We start from the raw sequence: 18,327 nt of genomic DNA, 5'->3' as shown, positions 1-18,327 counted from the left end.
AATTTTTCTACTGAAAATGTCACATAAAAAAAAAAGCCACAAAATTTACTGTGATTATATTTATATTCACGTAGAATTTGGAGAATTTGGATAATTAAAAAAGTGAAGAATTTTAATCCTACTTTAAAATACCGTATACAAATATGCGCGATTGGAGCTTTTATAGACGCAAAATCTGATTGGCTCTAAGAATCTTGGTTTAAAATAACGTATAACGAATAATCGAATTTCATAGTACTTTTTATAGTGCCGACGGTTCAAAACGTTTGATTTTCTTCGAATTCGTTTTAAGAAAACTCAACAATGAATAATCTTCATATAATTGCATGTATAATTACGATCAAAATTAATTACGTTAATCATCGACTTTACCTTTATAACGTAGAATTACGGTAACGATAATTCTAATGATTAACTAACAAATAAGTGATGATTTTAATTACACTATCAGTACCAATGACGATAACGAAGCAATAAAGATGACAATATGCAATAGCAATCACATTAATCGTAATAAAAGATAGTAAAAACAACATTAACGAAAGCGATAATGATGTCGTTATACAATGAATTGTTATTGTGTCACACTATTCAAAAATGTGTACAAAACTTAAATTTAACGATAATTGATCTGTATAAAACGAATATAGCTAAACGTACACAGGATTTCGTTTATGAAAAGAGCGATATATTCGTGCAATGATTAAGATTTTGTGTAAGAATAATGAAAATTGCACGATCTCCCTTTTGATCAAAATGCTTGTCTCCTTTTGATACACATACATACATTGTTCATACAAGTGTGTGTCAATCAATATAAGTTTCCATTTCAATTGCATACTTTCAGCAATATGTTATTAAATCGAAACCGTATTTACATATAATTGTCATTGTAATATCTAATAGGTCTTCGATCTTCAAGCAATATTTCGTATTACTTGCAAGCGAATCAAAGATAGATTGTAGTTGAATGAATCGCATCGATGAGAGGAAGAAAATGGAACGAAGAGAATAAAGTGAAATTCAATGGAAGGGAGGATAATGTAAGAATAATAGCACAGTAGTACTAGTGCATCAATATGCGTTAACTATGCGACGCCGCGACACTATCAATGTGTACCTACAAACTTATAACGAACATCAAAAATAGAAAAAACGAGAGATCGCCGATTTTTGGTTAGTTTCTTCATAGATCTCAAATTGAAAATGGAAAAATAAAGACAATGTAGCCGTAGTGAATTTGAAGCATTTGAACCGTATGCATGTCAAAGAATCTACGATTACACCTTTGCATAAACGTTCAATTTCCCGAATGAAGCATTACAAACTTAAAAGTATCATATTATATTTATGAATTGTTAAAAAGATGCACGGCGTATAAATGAACCGTACAAACAAATGTACAAACGTGCTGATCGGAAAAATAAAGTCATTGGTCGGTCGTAGATCCTTATAATTAACTTATATATACATATATATAGTGTGTGTATATTTACGTGTATATATATTTATATATAGACACATAGTGTATATGTGTATATATATATATATATATACACTGACAGATCATGTAACACGTATGCACCGTATTACATGATCTTTCGAGTAAATTTAAACAATATATTACAGTATTTTTAGTGAGACTATATACACATAGCGAAGGACTTAATGAACGAAAAAGAGCGTTCACTTTTATCGCCTTGGTATTTACAAAATAACCTTACGTGCCAAAGCATTTTCGACAATATTTGATTTTTCTAAGGTCCTTGCTTTCTGCCTTTTTTGTTGATTTTAATACTGCACACGTCGCACTCCTACGCACACGCATGTAGCATAAACAGGCACACACGCACACACACGCGCGCGCGCACGCACACGCGCGCACACACACACGCACACATGCAAACGCAGATGGTTCGCAGGATCAAATATCCATGTGAAACAGATCGATTTTTACGTATCAGATAATAATAAACGCTTTTACGTTTATACCAAGATCATCGATTTGGTAGGAAAATATGACTAACAACTAATGATACACAATAAAGAATTTCTCTGTCCTTTTTTCGTATTAATAGTCACCAGACAACGAATTCTAGTCAAAGAACAATCCAATGACATGTCTTTGTACCAAATTTACTCAAATTTAGCCAGGGTTAACCGAATATACAGTTACATTGCTCAACGCAAAAGTTTGGAATACATGACAGACGTTCCACTTCCTAAATGGAAATGCTTGATAATATTAACCGTTCATTGGGAAAAGCTTGTCCTCCTTGTATAATATAGTAGCTAATCGATCGATTCCGATGGGCCCTGGCCCCATCGAGATTTCATTCTTATTATTTTGGTCGAAGAGGAAGGAGAAGTAGGAGGAACGTCGTCGTTAACTTTTCGTTTAACGCTTAACACAATACCACTCTTTGGAACGAACTTTGAATGAGAAGATGTCGTTTTAGATACATTGTTTTCCAAGTTTGGTGGCGTAGATGGAAACGGAGGGAAATCCTCGTCTTCGAGACCTGGGGGTTTCGGCTGTTCAGGGGCTATGTTTCGTTTGAAAGGTTCTGGGAAGGGATTTTTGTAAGGAATCCCTTCATGAGTAGGAGAACCCGTCGAAGTTAAACTTGACAGATTTGCAGATGGTTGAGAGATTAACGATGAAGACGTAGTGGTTCCCATGATCGATGGAAGAGCTGTTGTTGTTCCAGATAAACTCGATGGAACGGAATTTTCGGTGACCCTGTTTCCTGGCACTATCGCGGCAGATGCAGCTGCGACAGCCGCTAATTCCTCTTCTGCTTTTCTAATTAAATCCAAATCGCTCAATGAGCTCAAAGTACCCTTACTTTCTTTCTCTTTTGAAATCGATTCTCGATGATTAGATGACGATTCCACTATAGATTTCTCCGAATTGGATTTATTTAATCCGCTAATTGTAAGTTTTACACCAGGCGATGAGGAATATTTTTCCGAATTTTGGTAAATCGAAGAATTTGCAGTAGTTAAGAACGTGGCACTAGGTTTAGAAGGTAAATACGGGTCTACTTTAGAGCTCTCTTGTCGTTTGACGTTTGCTAAAATCTCTTGTAAATTTGGAGGTATCGTTATGTTTGAGACTTTTTCGAGAATCGGTTGAGTGAACTTTGAAATACCCGTGGGTGGTGGTGGTGTAAACGATCTCGTGTCCGAAGGACTGTAAGCTTCTTCGCATTCATCGCTGGGCGGTGGGTCCAGCCCTAAGCCCTGAAAAACCAACAAAACCACAACAACGTTAGAAATGTTACACAGTCTGTAACTCCATTCTTATCTTTCTTTCAATTTCGATATCCTCTACGGACGTATTAAGAAATCACTGTATTCGGAAAATTAAATGCGTATGACACGATTAATTTCTTTGCAATAAACAAAGTACAATCTTAACTTCAAACCACCAATCTCCGCCGACATTGTTTTAGATTTAACCATACTAATTGATATCAGTTGACAGAAGGAAGAATTGAAATGAAGACCGGAAATGAAAGGACCTAGAGCTACTGGCAGACTTCTACTACTTGTTTAATATATGTCGCGTATTAATATATTTTTCCTTTTTCTTTTGCCAGAAGATAACGACGAACATGAAAATTATAGAGAACGTACGCCATTTGTATTTGTAATCGTAATGACACGTAGGGATTCGAAATACGTGATCGTTTTAAATCGTAAATGAAATTTATACAATTGTACAAATAGATAAGTTTAGGTGAAAAAAAAAGTAAAAAGAAAAGAGAAAAAATATATCTCCTGCCCCTCCCTCCCAGACAGAGGTAAAAAAACCTCGGTGAAATTTATTTACGGCAAGAAGTAAAAATCCGAGCAGCTCGAGGATAGGAAGAGGATATCCGGATAGAATTGAAATCAATTTTATTTACAATAGGATAAAAGGAAAAACAATAACATTCGATTTTATAAAAAATAAATCTTGTTAAAATTCTCACCGGCAAAGTAGGCGTTGATTCACCGAGAAACGAAGAACTAATATTCTGTATTTGTTGCTTCTGTTCTTCGATTTGTCTATTTAATTCTTCCATTTTTCGTTGGAGTTCGGTCGAATTTTTACTGGAAGAAATGATACCATTATCGAGTGTACTAACATCGTGAATACCCAGTGAACCAGATATCGGAGCTACTGTGGTTACTGATGTCGATGTAGGACAAGTTCGTAAGTCAAGATCAATATCTTCCTCGTCCATCTGGCCAGGACTATACGGCTCGTCACCATCGTCCTCGAGAGGTACTTTACCAGGCGAAGAAGTAAGATCGATCTTTGACGACAATTCAGGGACTATTTTACATATGGTCGCAGTATCGAGTAACGTACTCCTCGACATTCCTATATGTGCTCTATTTAAGTTGTCAAGAGTAGTTTGAGTAACAGGATGTTGTTTTTCTTTTGTAGACTCGGTCGTGCTGACCGTGGTAGCCGATGTTTTATGATATGTACTCGTTGCGGTTGCCAAGGAAGGTGATGATATCGTTGGTGTCGCGGTAGAGGTAACGGAGGTAGATACGATGATCGTCGCGTTGCTACCATTGCTAGACTTATCTTTCGAGGCACCTATTAAAGGTGGCGTGTAACTTCGATCGGCATCCTTTTTCGATAATTTCATCGGTATGCCTGTAGACGATATGCCAGCGGGTCGTTTTCTTTTGTTGCGAACAATGATTCCTAGAAGAAGATGCGGTCTGTGCTCTTCGAAGCCAGGCCCGTTCAAAGGTAAGAGAACCTGAGGTATCGTGCTCTGATTTGAAAATGGCATTATATAAAAATCCTTTATATTCTTAGAAACATTTCCAACGACTCCAAGTCGACTTCTACTGTTCAAATAACTATACAGCGTTATGTACGGAATCTTTTCTTCGTCATTCGCTGCGGTAAGTCGAATTACCAAAATCTCTTTCGAACCGGTCTTCTTCATCTTCGAAATATAATCCCAAACGGTTTCGTGACTTATTCGGCCAACAACGTCAACTGTATCTGGTAGATCGTCCATCAAATCTTTCGCATGACCACTCACCTCTTGTGCGGTGATGAAGAATTTTGCAACATCCACCATGTTAACAAAACCCCTCCAAACCGTTTGCCATCCTCCTGCTTTCGGAGTTTCACCCTCGACAGTCGATGATGATTCCTGTTCTCTTTCTCTATCAATTTCTTCGTTAATGTCTGGTGTTTTGATATTAACCGTTGAAGAAGGTTCTCTGTCTGACACGTCCGAATCATTCCCATCAATGATGTTGGTAGTTGCTTCGTCTTCGATATGCCGCCAAAGCCGATCCTCGATAGATTTTCCGGCCGATGTTCCCGTTAAACCTGACAATTCCTCTTTCTTTTCCATCTCTCTTTTCTTCTCGTCTTCTCTTTTATCAACATTTTTCAATTCAGAATAAGTAAAACCACTACTGCGACTTCTCAAAATATTTTCATTGCTTTTGTGTCGTTCCCGTTCCCTCTCTTTCTCCCTGTCCTTCTCTTTTTGCTTAGCTTTATCTCTGCTACTTTTTTCGCGGAGCTTTAATTTCTCCCGATCTCTAGTTTTGGATCTCTCTCGATCTCTTTCGCGATCTCGTTCTTTTTCCTTATCACGATCTTTTTCTCGCTCACGCTTCCCTTCCTTATCTCGAGACCTCCGTTCTCTGCTTTTCTCTCTAGTTTTACTACGTTCCCTATCGTCTCTACCGTGCTTATGTCTACTTCTACTGATACTTCTACCACGCCGATCGCTCGCACCCTTTGAACGGTTACTCTCCTTCTCCTTTCCCCTTTCTTTTTCCTTATCTCTTTCTTTCTCCCTACCTCTATCTTTGTCTTTTTCCTTCCTTTTCTTATCATCCAAGTTCCTCAGTTTTTTCGCATCTTCCTTGCCTCTTAATCTTTCCTCGTCGATTGCCTTCTCCAAATCTTTCTCCATATCATCCACGGTCGAACTTATGCTGTCAGCACTGTTCAATGCAGTCACGATATCTTGCACCGGAGTTTTTGGATCCACATGATCGATACCACCATCATTCTCGATTATTTGTTCACCTTTGTGCGTTTTAACGACGATAGATTTAGCCTGAGCCATTAAATCTAATTCGTTTTTCTTAATCATTTCTAACTGATGCTTTGTTTCTTTCTCCCTCCATTCAGCCAATTCTTGACTGGCCATTTCGTCAGGACTTAACCGCACCACCGCATCCGGCGTCAACGATCTATCAGCTATCTTTCTAAACAATGTTAGATTCTTCGTATCTTTTATATTGAATACGAGACTTCTGTATTTGGCTTTGTACTTTGCACCGGTGTCTTTGAAATATTTATATAACTCTAATTCGATATTATACGCTAGGTCCGCTATTTCCTCGTCGGTAAGTTTCAAATCTTCGGTTTCTTTTATACGGCTAGATAACAATTCTGTCAAAGTTTTCCGTATATTTAATCTTATAGGTTCTGTTTCCGGTTTTCTTGGTGGGCTTGGTTTAATTTGCTGTTGTTTCGATTGTATGATTGCCTGCTTTGATTCTTGCTTCTTTGCATTTGGTGTTTGTTTCGGTGACACAGCAACACCCAATTGCTTTATTTGTGGTTGAGTAATCAATTTTGTCGTTTTTAATAACAAAGGACTCTTGTTTGACCCTGGCAATAACGTTTGTTTCATTTGTATTGATTTTGTACTTGTCGGTTGAGTTTGCTGTTGTTGTTGTTGTTGTTGCTGTAGTTGTTGTTGCTGTAGTTGTAGTTGCTGCTGTTGTCCGCCAGAAATAAGTGTAAACTTTTTATTTCCTGCTGTCAAAATCATTTGCTTAGAACCTGGTACTTTCGCGTACGTCATCTTCGGAAGATTCTGTCCTTTTGCGGGTGACAGTAGTGCAGACTTTGTCTTAAATCACATTTTATTAAACATTTAGCATGAGAATAAAAAGCATACAGACCATGAAAAGCAAACAATTCAAAAGAAAATCTCTATACTCACTGTTTTACCAGGTACTTGTGTTTGAATAGTTGCAATCGTTTTCCCTATTTGCAGTGCACCAAGATTATTCGTCCCAACCACTTCAAACGTAGGATGTTCCTTTAACCATGTACGCAAATTTGATCTTGTAGGAGCGTCCGAACCTTGAAGGAACAACGACAACGATGAATAGAAATATCTCTTTTCCTTTCCCGTGAATATAAACGCCATGAATATATATATTTAAGCTACCAGTTAATATTCTTCCACTTTTCCTCTCAAAAACGATAACTCGAGCATCGGATTTCGACTTTGAAGCAGGATCAAACGGTGACGACCTTGTTCCTTTTGGACTAATTGTTGGTCCTGGTATTGGTTTGTCTTTGGTCAATGTTTCTTGGGCATGTGCAAGTATACATGCGTCGGAACAGTAAATGCTCGAGTTTCTTGCTTCTTTTTTACAAACGACACATTGCATATTACTAGAATATTGAACACCACCATAGTCACAACCAGATTGTATCAAAGGCGATGTTTCTCCAGTAGATGAACTCTGATTAACCGTGGGAAGGTTTTTTGTATTCTCAAATACAGTGTCAGATTGAATCCGTTGCTTTCCAGAAGCACTCTGGGTACTCGATTTAGCTTTTATCTCTTCGTCCTTCTTTTTGGCGCAATTTGGACAAACCCATTCTATTCCTTTCTCCTCCATTTGTTGACCTAGATAAAAGGGAGGAAACAAAGTAGAAAATAAAACTAAGAACTCAATATATACATATTTTATGCTTTATACAATCGCATTATTTATACAAAATAATTACAGTATTTTTCGTCTTACCCATTGCTTTGCTGACATGTACGCATTTTCCGTGAAACCAGTCTTCGCATACATCACAACAAATCATGAAACGATTGTTATGCGGTCTTTTGCATATACACCAAAGTCTATCAGGATCATCTTCTGAATCTGAATTATCCTCTTCCTCTTCTTCTTCCTCTTCTTCGTCTTCTTCACCGACCTGTTTCCGATCTTTCTCTTTTATATCTTTCTCCTCTTCATCCTCCTCTTCTTCAGCTTCCTCCCCTATATTTTCTTCTTCCACCCGAATTGCGCATTCATTTTTCTCACCTTGATCTATATTCGCACGAATTTCGTGTTTGATGGACTGCGACGATGCCCTTTGTTGCATTGTTTGTACACTGTAACTTCTAGCAAATATCAAATATAATCTGAAAATTATATAATTTAGTTTTATTTGGCTTGGTTACGTACCCGTGCTTCTCCATCCGTTTAGCAGGTTCAAATGATTTTTGAATAGGTTCAGTACTTTTAATTTGTAACCGTTTGCTTCTGGTAGCTGGTGCTTCGATGGGAGGTAACGTAATTACTCGTCCACCACGAATAATTTGAATAGGTTCCTTATCGTCTTTGACAAACTTTTTCCCTGCCTCTTTATGTTCATTTGTATTCGCGCTAGTTGTTGCCATCGTTGCAACTGTTGCTGTGCTTGTCATAGTTGTTGTTACGATTATTGTCGCAGAAGGATCCAGCGATTTAGCACTTTCTTGCTCGGATGTGATCAAGGAAGGAATAAGCATGTTATTTGAGGTTATCGACTCCGACGCAACACTTCCTCCTTGTTCTACAAGCGCAGCCTATACAGTTGAAGGATAATGGAAAAGTTAAAAATGAAAAAAGAGAACCGATTCTATTTCCTAATAAAAATTAAGTTTTCGATACTATATCCTCCAATTAAAACACTAATGCTATTAAAGACAAAAATCTTAATACATGTTCAGCCAAGTCGACTCCAAGTTCTTCTTGTAATAATAACGCTTCAGCCAGTAATTCCTCTTCATGTTTACTAGCTTCCATTTCTAATGTAGCTAGTAGATGTTCCTCGCCTTCTATAGCGCCTACAAAAGATATTCGAGATTAGAATGATAAATACATATACATGACAACTGTTTCAACACATCTTTTATCTAAGATTAGTATCTTACCCGACTTACCCGAATCCAGAGCTGGTTGTAATTCTTCCGATGCGTTAGATTTTACACCCGGCTTAGACTCTGCTTCATGATTTTCTACCAAACAATCGTGACTTTCTCGCTTTTCCGTGGAGATAGAAGTTTCAGAATGTGTAGTTCGGTCGGAAGACATAGAAATAATACCTTTAATCACAAAATTTTGAATAATTTTGAACGTATAACAATTTTTTTTCTACATATACAAGTACAAACCTGAACGATTTGATGTTATGGGTGATGACGATGATGACGGTGAATGTGTTACTTGCATAAGAGAATTTCCAGAAGAAACAACAGCTACAGACGGTGTTACTATATTTTCTTGTACTTTCGAATCACCATTCGAACCAACACGACGAATAATATCTGGGGTTGAAAAAAGAGCAGGACCTAAAGTATCCACCATGTACGCTGGTGATTTACGATTCTCTTTCTTTGCATGTTTTTTCATACCTAAAAGCAGGTTAAAATTTAAGTGAAATATTTCATATATCTAGTGTATTGAGTAAGATAATCAATGAGAATAATATATAGGGGAAATAAGGTATTACAGGTAAATAAGCTACTCTTACTAACCATCAAAAACTTTGATCTCTGTTGTTTTATTGGTATCGATTTCTATTTTCGTAACACTTTCCAGACCATCAGATTTTCGTTTCTCTTTCTTCGGATCGCAAGATTTAATTTTTGAAATAACAGCAGGCGTCGTCACTTTAGCCAACTGTTGGGATTGCTGCTGTTGCACATTTGAAATCTGAGTTTGTATCATGGCAGGCTGTTGTGTTGATGACACTTGTGGTATCACTCCTTTCATTTGCGTTATCGATAAGTTTGACGTTATAGTTTTAGTAGTTACAGGTATTTGGACCAGTTTGCCATCTTTGGTCGCGAAGAACTTGGTTCCGGTTTGATTAAAAAATTTCCCTTTAGGAAGAATCACCTGCTTCTTTACGTCTATATTTTTAAGGTCATTCGACTTCATAAGCACTTGCTTTTGTACAAAAGTAACTTTTTGATTAGCTCTTCCCTGTCCTGGTTTTGTGAGAATCATGTCGCCTTTAACCATATTAGCATTGATCAAATTCGCTTTAACTTGGTTCGTCGTCTGCAGCGGTTTTTCAAAATTAACCGACACATCTTGATTTATTATCGAAGACGATTCGTTGCGTTGCGATTCCTCTTTCTTCCGACCAATAACGGTTTTAAGCTGTCTCTTGCCTTTAACGAAACCAAATCCTCCTATCGAAAGGAAAGATAAAACCGTCTTTAATCTACCATAAGTTCACGCGCCTTATTGTCATTTTATGCAAATAACTATCATAGAACATATAGTCATGACTCGCGTTGCTACTCTCATACCTGATTTTTCATCTTTCTCTGGACTCTTCATGGCATTTACAGCAGCAGCCATTTCCATATCTAATCGGCGAACTTGTTCCATATCCATTTGTTTGTTGGGCCCTCTTCTACGAGTAGCTACCATACTTCCTCCTCTGGTAGTAAGCCCTTTCCTACCGCCTCTAGCTCTTATACCACCTCTTCTAGGACCTCGTGGACCAAAATCTGAATCATTGTCAGATGGTGGTTCTGACTCGGATGATTCACTGGATGACATTAACTCTTCTTCATCCTCGTCATTAGATTTTCCTTGATCTAACCAAAAAAAGAAGAGTAATAAGAGCTATTATGATATCAATAGTGTTTTTGATAAATTTGATGGAACAGCACAGTATGATTACGTTTTGCAACACCCTGCTGCAATAAATTCCTTGGAACCGGGTGTCCGAGGGATTTAGGCGTGCTTGCTATATTGGTCGACGATCTTGTGTTGCTATTACAGGTAGGAACAGAAGTCGGGGGGATATTTTTTCGCGGCCGACCAACTGGTTTGCCCTAAAATAAATATCGTAACAATCGACTAATTCGGTTCTCTCAAACTACCTAAATACTCACAGTTTTGGTTGTAGCCTTTGGCTTGATCACGACAGTATTCTCAGCTTCGCCGACAGGGGACGATGTTTTAGATGTTCCAGGAGCAGGTGAATGTTGATGCGAGTATTGTAATCCATCGTCGGAAGTAGGTGAATCGATAACAGGCAATGGATCCCTCGGTTTTGGATCAGAAGGTGATAATCTACTTGTGTAGCAGTGATCCAACTTAACGCTATATCTTATAGAGTTTTGTTGTTCCTCTACTGTTAACATATCTATAAAATGTAGCGATTGCTATATATATGAATGGAAAGGTGGTATGAATAATATAATTTTAACAATACAGTATATTATAGAATAGAAATAACAATAACAATAATAATAATAATAATAATAATAATAATAATAATAATAATAATAATAATAATAATAATAATAAAAATACCAAGCATAGCTGTGACATTTTCTCCAAGAATTTGTTTTGCCTCCTCACTTTGTAAAGCTGTCTCTAATCGTTCCAACTGTTCTGGATCCATTTCCATAAAAGGATCGACTAAACTGGTTGCATCAGTAGATGTACCACCAGAATTAATTGCAGCAGATGTAAACATTGGAGGATCTACAGTTAATGTAATATCTCCATTTTCTGTGTCTGTCTCTGCTTGTCCTACTCTAACAACGCTGACATTTGCATTAGATTGATTCACTGAAAATCAATACGAATATTCAATATTTACAGTTGACAATCCAAGTTATCCAAATAATGTAACTTACTAATTAAAGTCTGCAAAGTTTCTTGGTCGACGGATATAGTACCATCATCATTGACAATGATAATTAATGTATCATCCTTCTTTCCTGATCCGCTCTCTTGTGGCTCGATAATGTACGAGCTAGACATTTTTTTCTAAGCTAAATTACTGTCGCGGTATTTACTGTTTTAATCAAACCGTCTTGTCAAAAAGGACAATTGCAAGATGTTGCATCCGTTTCAGCAATAAGTCGTTGTATCCGAAAGAATGAAAGATTATATACACTTCTAAAATAGAAGAGCAAACATTCGAACAAGCATCGATAGTAGAAGAGATAAACAAGAATGCCAATTAATTCGCCACGTTCTTAGTTGAATGAAAATGAAATATCGTTTCTATGTAATTGAAGCTGCCGGGTAAGACATCGAAATAGGTTGCGAATCTCACAGAATAAATTTTTTAAGATACATCAATATCAAAAATCAGAAGAAATGGAGAAAAAATAAAATAGCAAGTAATAAAAAAACTATGGTATATACACACACACACACTCATAACCACATACATATGTAGTATTATCGTTTTATTCGTGTTTGTCGCGTTGTTACCTACTCTATTAATGCACGATTGCGAAAATGGTGTTGAAAATAATAAACAGCACAAGATTTTTTTTAATATCAAATTAAAGTGATATTAATTAATAGCAGAGTAGTTAAATACACAACACCTTTAATGTCACACTTTGTAAAGAACATAACGTTCACGGTCAAGTAAACAGTACCGCCAAGAAAAGGATAGTCGCCATTTTGTTTGATTCAGCCAAGTAATGTTCCCCGAAAATTTTCAGACATCCGTCGTTGTTTCGTTGTTATTAAGTTATTCCATAGGAGAATTACTTGTATGGAACTTCATCAGCGAAACTTTGGTCAAAATAACGTAACTAGCAGAAAAATAATGACTTTTTCAACGATACATGATGTTACGAACGCACTTGTACCTTCCTGCACATACTGAGACGCTGCGCGCTCCTCGTTGCGCAACAACAAGAAGAGCAAACCACTAGCGCTATATGTGCCGCGCTAAATACACCACATTTAATCGTGGCTGACGATATAAAAATTTCATTTTTCTTAGTTCCATAACTGTTTCTCATTTTTCTCATTTGCAGTACATCAGTTTCCAGTTTATGCTATCATTAGCTTTTACACTTTTCACCGATACTATTCTCGTATTCCAAATTCTCTACCTAATTGTAAGAAACGATGTTTGATCATAATATAGAGAATTTTCAATCATAGTTATAAATTACATTGTATATACATATCCTGACCTATTTTTTCTCATTTTTCTTGTTAAATCTTAGGCGAAAACTGAAATTTTTATATAGTCGAAGACATATTCTAAAAAAGAACAACAGAGATATGTCTTATTTATTATCATATATCGTACATATGAGTTAAATAATAAAAAATCAATTTTCATCTCTTTCGTCTCTAGCATATTTGATAGATCGTATTAAGCTTAATGCCAAACTTGGAATAACGATAAATTAGAAGTAGAGAACGGCTATCTAAAAATTGGATAGATGAAAGTATAGCAAAGCAAGAAGCAGGGAGTACCGAAGAACCACGTTTGTGTGTTGCAGTGTCGCATGTGTCATCTAAAGTTTGTTACTCGCACAAGATAGCATTAGTTCTTACTCTTACTTACTCGTGCTTACAAAATATGGATATGGAAGTGGAAAACATTGAAAATATAGAGGATGTAAAACTCGATAATATATCGAAAGTGAAAAGAAAAAAACGTGGAATTGTATATTTATCTAATATACCTAAATACATGAATATCACGAAAATTCGTGAATTATTTTCTATATACGGAAAAGTTGAAAGAATCTATTTACAGTTAGCAGAAAATGGTTAGTCATTACGGATAAAACAACAAAGTAGTCTGATAAATGTCCCACTTATATATAGCATAACCTCTATTTAGTAGTAGTCAAAGGTATTTGTTTGATCTTCTGATAATATATATTATAAGACTTTTTTATAGACGAATATGCATTATGTTTTTTCCATACAGAACTAGGACGGGATGATAAAACAAAGAAACGAAAGAAAGTTGGTACAAGGTTGTTTACAGAAGGTTGGGTTGAATTTGAAAGTAAGACAGTAGCAAAATATGTTGCGACTATATTGAACAATACACAGATCTCATCTAGAAAAAGAAGCAAATTTTACGATGCTATTTGGAATATAAAATATCTACCAAGGTAACAAATTGCTTTTTAAACTATGACTGTAGTTTATTATGTAGGAATAATTTAATCTTATATTGTGTTTATTAGATTCAAGTGGATTCACTTAAGCGAACGTTTAGCTTATGAACGAGCTGTACATAAACAAAGATTACGAACTGAAATTGCACAGGCAAAACGAGAAGCAAACTTCTATTCGCACAATATCGATAGAAGTAGGAAGCTACGTCAAGTACAAAAAGATGGACATAGTAGTTTTATACCGCCTGAGATAAAACAGAGGGATACCGATGTTGAAATTAGAAGCAAAAAGGAAAACGAACCTGTAACAGATAGAACAGATTTCTTAAAATCCTTATTCGGATGAAATTTTTTTATCAGGAAAACAAGTACAGCATTTACCAATAGGCATCCTTTATCTATATTTAAATAATAAATTCGTTGCAATTATCATTTGATCAAAGAACAAATGCCTAATTATCTTGTAACGTGTTCTTTTATTTTTCGTATCTTCTGATATAAACAAAATAAGGTACTACAATTGTTCTACGTAAATTAACGAATGGAATTTATAGAAATTAAATGCTTAATGTTCCATTTGACATTTAGCATGAAAGTATATCACGAAATTATACAAAATAAACATTAAATTTATTCCGATAAAGTATTCTACTTATATTTATTTGGTGTTTTTATCTAGAGAAATAGATCCCGCATAACGATATATACGCTATATCTAAACGTTTAAATTTCCTTAAGTAGCACATTATAAAATTGCATGAAGTTGATTTTAATCTGTTGAAATTGATCATCGAACGAATAAAGGCCTTCTTTTCTTCGATATATTACATTTACTTTGTTTAACACAGTTTATATATTACATACTTGAGGGAAGAAAAGGAGTAAAATTCCAAGTGCTTGCAACGCTCTTATCATATTGGGTCAATCCTTCTAACGCTTTAGGATCTGAAAATTTCGCAATAACATTTCATTTTTCATAGAATTAATGTAAAAGTAAAAAAAAAAGAAAAGATTTTAGCGAATCGGTATGTATAGTACCAGCAGTTCGTAGATAATCATCCAGTGGTTTCTTAAAAACAGTAGTCGGTATTGCCATGCACAATCGTGGATACAAAACAGAATCGTTCGATAAAGCAACATTGCAAACCACTATCCCTAACATTTTAAAATTGGCGCGTCGAACAATGGGTCCACCGCTAACGCCACCGTGCACGCAACAATTGGTTTGAAACATGTGTCGCCAGGTTTTTGATATTATTCCGCTGCTGATGGTAGGCCGTCCTTTCAAGGAGATTGGAAATCCTATAGAAAGTATTTCTTCCCCTACGAAAAAACCATATTATTCTGTCATAGCTTATGATTATCAACGTTCAACATGAGAGATATGTACATCTTTATATACACGTGTAGTCGTGTATGTGCGCACTTGTATGTGTGGAACAAATGTCCAAAGAAATCCTTTTAATTTGGTTAGTATTTGTACCCAATTCGTAGTTAATAATAGAGGCTCATTAGACTCAATTGAAGGGAGTATGAAAGACGAGCGGAAGAAAGAAAAAAGGCAGATGGATAGTTGGATGAATAGCGAGAGGGCTTGAAAGAGGGATGGATGTTCGCAACATTTGTTCGATATCAACGAAACGTCGATTCAACCCCTCAACGATCAATTGGCTCAATTTAGACCTAGTTATTTTTCCGTCAATGAAAGAAGGTCAGTGTTGCTGTCCCTTGCAACGTACGGCGCCACAACGTCGCCTTCTACTCCATGATCTTCCTACATTCTTAATTCTTATTTTCATTACCGTTAACCAACCGGAATAACCTCCAACGGTGTGGATGCGTTACAAAAAAGTCTCGATTCTTGATATAACCGAACGTATAACTGTTAATACGAACTGCGCTAGTGATGACACCAATATGCTTTTCTTTTTCCATTTTAGCTCACACCAGTATTATGTCTAACGAATTTCTTTCGTTTTTGTATTTTTATTTTCCTATTATGGTATTTAAACGCGGAGCTTGTAGAGCTAGCTGGAAGTTAGAAAGAAAGTATGCAATTTTTAAGCGCCTTACCCTTCTGTGCATCTGTATCAGCAAGTTCGATAGCCTTCATCGAAGGTTCTTTGAACTTTAGATCGATCTTCAATACGGCAATATCATAAGGTCGTTCCGTTGGTGTTTTATATATCAAATTTGCTTCTGCAAACCATTCGAACTCGTCTGTGCGCGACATAATGCAGGTTGCAAGTTTAATTTTTCTTTCTGGTGCCTAGAAATGATTAAATAAAAAGATTAAAATAGATTCGTGATTCGCGATACGAAGAAATCCACGGCGACTTTTCCAATAACTTTAGAGAGGGAAAAGTGAAATAAGGAAAGAAAAAAGAAAGACTTGTATACCATTGTAACAACATGTGCGCACGTTATGAATGTTCCGCTTTGTTCGTCTACTAAAGTAGCGGTGCCCCAGTTCGGTCCACACTTTACGATCGCGATACTTTTTTCAAGGGTGTCTGAACAAAGGACGAACCAATGATTGTCCATAAAGTTACATGTAGAGACCCGTAGAGTTCAAGAGTGAACATCGCTAATGAGAAAGAAAGGAAAAGTGCATGCGTACCAATTTCGGGCAGACTCCTCCATGTGAAAGGTAAAATCTTGCAGGACAAACATCGAGGATCATCTTTCAAGACACGACTTTGGAGAATTCGTTTCAACAATGATAACAGGTTCACAGCGAAAGTACAATTTACCCATTCTCCGCGGTACCGGCTTAATGACGCAATTACCATGCCGCAAATATTTCTTCGGCCACTTGAAGATTATACGAAATGTTAGCAAGTGCAACGAAAGAATAAATTCAAAGGGCAAACGGCTGAAAATATAATAAATGAATTACCAATCGTTGATTAAAAATACAGGACTACCTTCGCATCCAGGGAAGCTAGTCACGTCGATTACAATGAGACACTGGTTGGTTCCAAGTAAGTTTCCAATAATTCCGCGACTCACCGAGTCGATAAAAAATGCATTTCCAAACGGCGTCGAGACTAATTCAACGATAGCTCCTTTTGTAATTTTGCCGACAGCAGCTTGTTTCGCAAGTTGAAGTAAAACTTGTTTAACTTTCGCTTTATCCGTTACTTCTGATTCTCCGCCCAGCTGCTTACTTTCTACGAATGTCGAGTCTTTTTCTCGTCCTATTGTTTCGTCGCTTAATTCGAACGATTTGCATTTGATCATCAAGAAGACAGGTAATAAAAGACGATCAAAGTCGTGTTGTTTCTCGAAGGTAAAATTTTTCAAAGAATTCTCCAGTGTTTCCTCCAAAAGAGGACATTTCCAAACGGCTACTAACTTTCCTGATTCCTTTAACGAATGGTTACGATGTATCTGAAACGTTAAATCATCGAACAACTGTTCCGATGCTCGAGCCGTGGTTAAATCTCCGGAATTTAAAACTGTAAAGAAACGAAGGAAATCCCGGGATCGAGATAAAACTGGAGCCAGCATGGAACCGTGTGCAAGTACCCAACGTTCTGCGACTAAGACGCCAGAATAGCCATGTGAAACCATTGTCCCTTCCGTCAAGGAAGCGTATGATACGAAAACATTTTCTGCCACGTGCATCGTCGATATCTCCTTGTTCCACGCTTCTTCTGTAACTGTTCGTCCTTTAGCGAAGAAAAGGAATCCTGAAAAGAAAAGAAGAAAAAAAAAACTAGTGGAAGGTATAAGAACAAAGATTACTACGCGGGTAAAATCTGTCTTCTTTTATGGAAATAAGGAGCGTAAAACGCATATTGTTGAGAATAGGGTCACAGGTGAGTTGAAAAACATTTACTCTTTTCAAACACCATCAAACGAAGCTATTTGTACAATGCATGTGTTTCTTGGTTATAGTAGTCTCTGGTCCGATACCACCGTGGCGTCCCTGCGACACCCTCGCAGTATCCTCGATTTCAGCGAGCAACTCAATGACACGTGTACTCAAGGCAATTTCTTTGCCGTTCCACGTGTATCCCAAAATTATCGTTGATCAACTGTCTTTTATTCTCTCGTCAACGCCTACAGTATCATCCTTTGCCATCGTCAATTTTCGAAATATAGCTCGTAACATTGCGTCACGCGTCTACATTTAATCTTGAAAAAGTTAATTGAAACGATGGCAGATGACTGAAAGAAAATAAAGAAGAAGGAAAGAGAGAAGGAAGGAAGAAAGAAAGAAAGAAAGAAAGAATCGTAGGAAACGAAGCGAAGGCGGGAGGAAGATGGGAACGGACAGGAAAGCTAGATAGGTGATGGAGGATAACAAGAGGGTAACGGAAAGAAACGAAGACAAGGGAAAAAAGGAAAA

General features: G+C 36.7%; 3 protein-coding genes and 1 long non-coding RNA gene across 15 annotated transcripts in view; 2 read left to right on the top strand and 2 right to left on the bottom strand.

Annotated features, from left to right (window-relative positions):
- Positions 1–94: 94 nt before the first annotated feature.
- LOC100740349 lies at positions 95–12,735 on the bottom strand. Of its 7 annotated transcripts, none has more exons than XM_012388543.3 (16): positions 12,258–12,735; positions 11,715–11,979; positions 11,386–11,646; positions 10,962–11,215; positions 10,748–10,901; positions 10,368–10,661; positions 9,585–10,247; positions 9,222–9,461; positions 8,982–9,152; positions 8,770–8,894; positions 8,251–8,633; positions 7,816–8,186; positions 7,230–7,697; positions 6,999–7,141; positions 3,981–6,905; positions 95–3,246 (listed from the first exon to the last, which is right to left on the bottom strand). In XM_012388543.3, the coding sequence occupies exons 2-16, from the start codon at positions 11,839–11,841 to the stop codon at positions 2,293–2,295; spliced, it is 7,533 nt and encodes a 2,510-aa protein (XP_012243966.1). In that variant the 5' UTR covers positions 11,842–11,979; positions 12,258–12,735; the 3' UTR covers positions 95–2,292. The 7 variants fall into 7 exon arrangements, with proteins under 7 accessions (XP_012243966.1, XP_012243967.1, XP_012243968.1 ...); XM_012388544.3 differs by having other exon boundaries at positions 12,301–12,735; XM_012388545.3 differs by having other exon boundaries at positions 12,420–12,735.
- Positions 1,038–3,594, top strand: LOC117151961. Its single transcript, XR_004462145.1, has 2 exons — positions 1,038–1,176; positions 3,491–3,594. It is a non-coding gene; the product is annotated as an uncharacterized LOC117151961 (long non-coding RNA).
- Positions 12,736–13,282: 547 nt separating the features above from the next.
- LOC100741709 (activator of basal transcription 1) lies at positions 13,283–14,603 on the top strand. The gene is made up of 3 exons (XM_003491435.4): positions 13,283–13,610; positions 13,775–13,964; positions 14,040–14,603. Exons 1-3 carry the CDS (start codon positions 13,418–13,420, stop codon positions 14,314–14,316), a joined length of 660 nt encoding a protein of 219 aa, XP_003491483.1. The 5' UTR covers positions 13,283–13,417; the 3' UTR covers positions 14,317–14,603.
- Positions 14,604–14,782: 179 nt separating this feature from the next.
- Positions 14,783–18,327, bottom strand: part of LOC105681084 (peroxisomal leader peptide-processing protease) — a 28,550-nt gene continuing 25,005 nt past the window's right edge. For 5 of the 6 annotated variants that reach the window (XM_012388535.3, XM_012388539.3, XM_024369338.2 and 2 more), the window contains exons 2-7: positions 16,870–17,665; positions 16,591–16,784; positions 16,371–16,483; positions 16,044–16,239; positions 15,009–15,293; positions 14,783–14,915 (exon numbers count right to left, since the gene is read on the bottom strand). In XM_012388535.3, the coding sequence (XP_012243958.1) occupies positions 14,827–14,915; positions 15,009–15,293; positions 16,044–16,239; positions 16,371–16,483; positions 16,591–16,784; positions 16,870–17,600 (1,608 nt within the window). In that variant the 5' untranslated portion in view covers positions 17,601–17,665 and the 3' untranslated portion in view covers positions 14,783–14,826. Of the gene's footprint in view, positions 14,916–15,008; positions 15,294–16,043; positions 16,240–16,370; positions 16,484–16,590; positions 16,785–16,869; positions 17,666–17,814; positions 18,114–18,327 lie in introns of all 6 variants that reach the window. The other variant, XM_033322080.1, reaches the window with a different exon arrangement.

This window comes from Bombus impatiens, unplaced genomic scaffold (assembly GCF_000188095.3).
Source record: "Bombus impatiens unplaced genomic scaffold, BIMP_2.2 scf_0549, whole genome shotgun sequence".
Classification (NCBI taxonomy): domain Eukaryota; kingdom Metazoa; phylum Arthropoda; class Insecta; order Hymenoptera; family Apidae; genus Bombus; species Bombus impatiens.
This window is presented reverse-complemented; position numbering and strand designations above follow the sequence as displayed.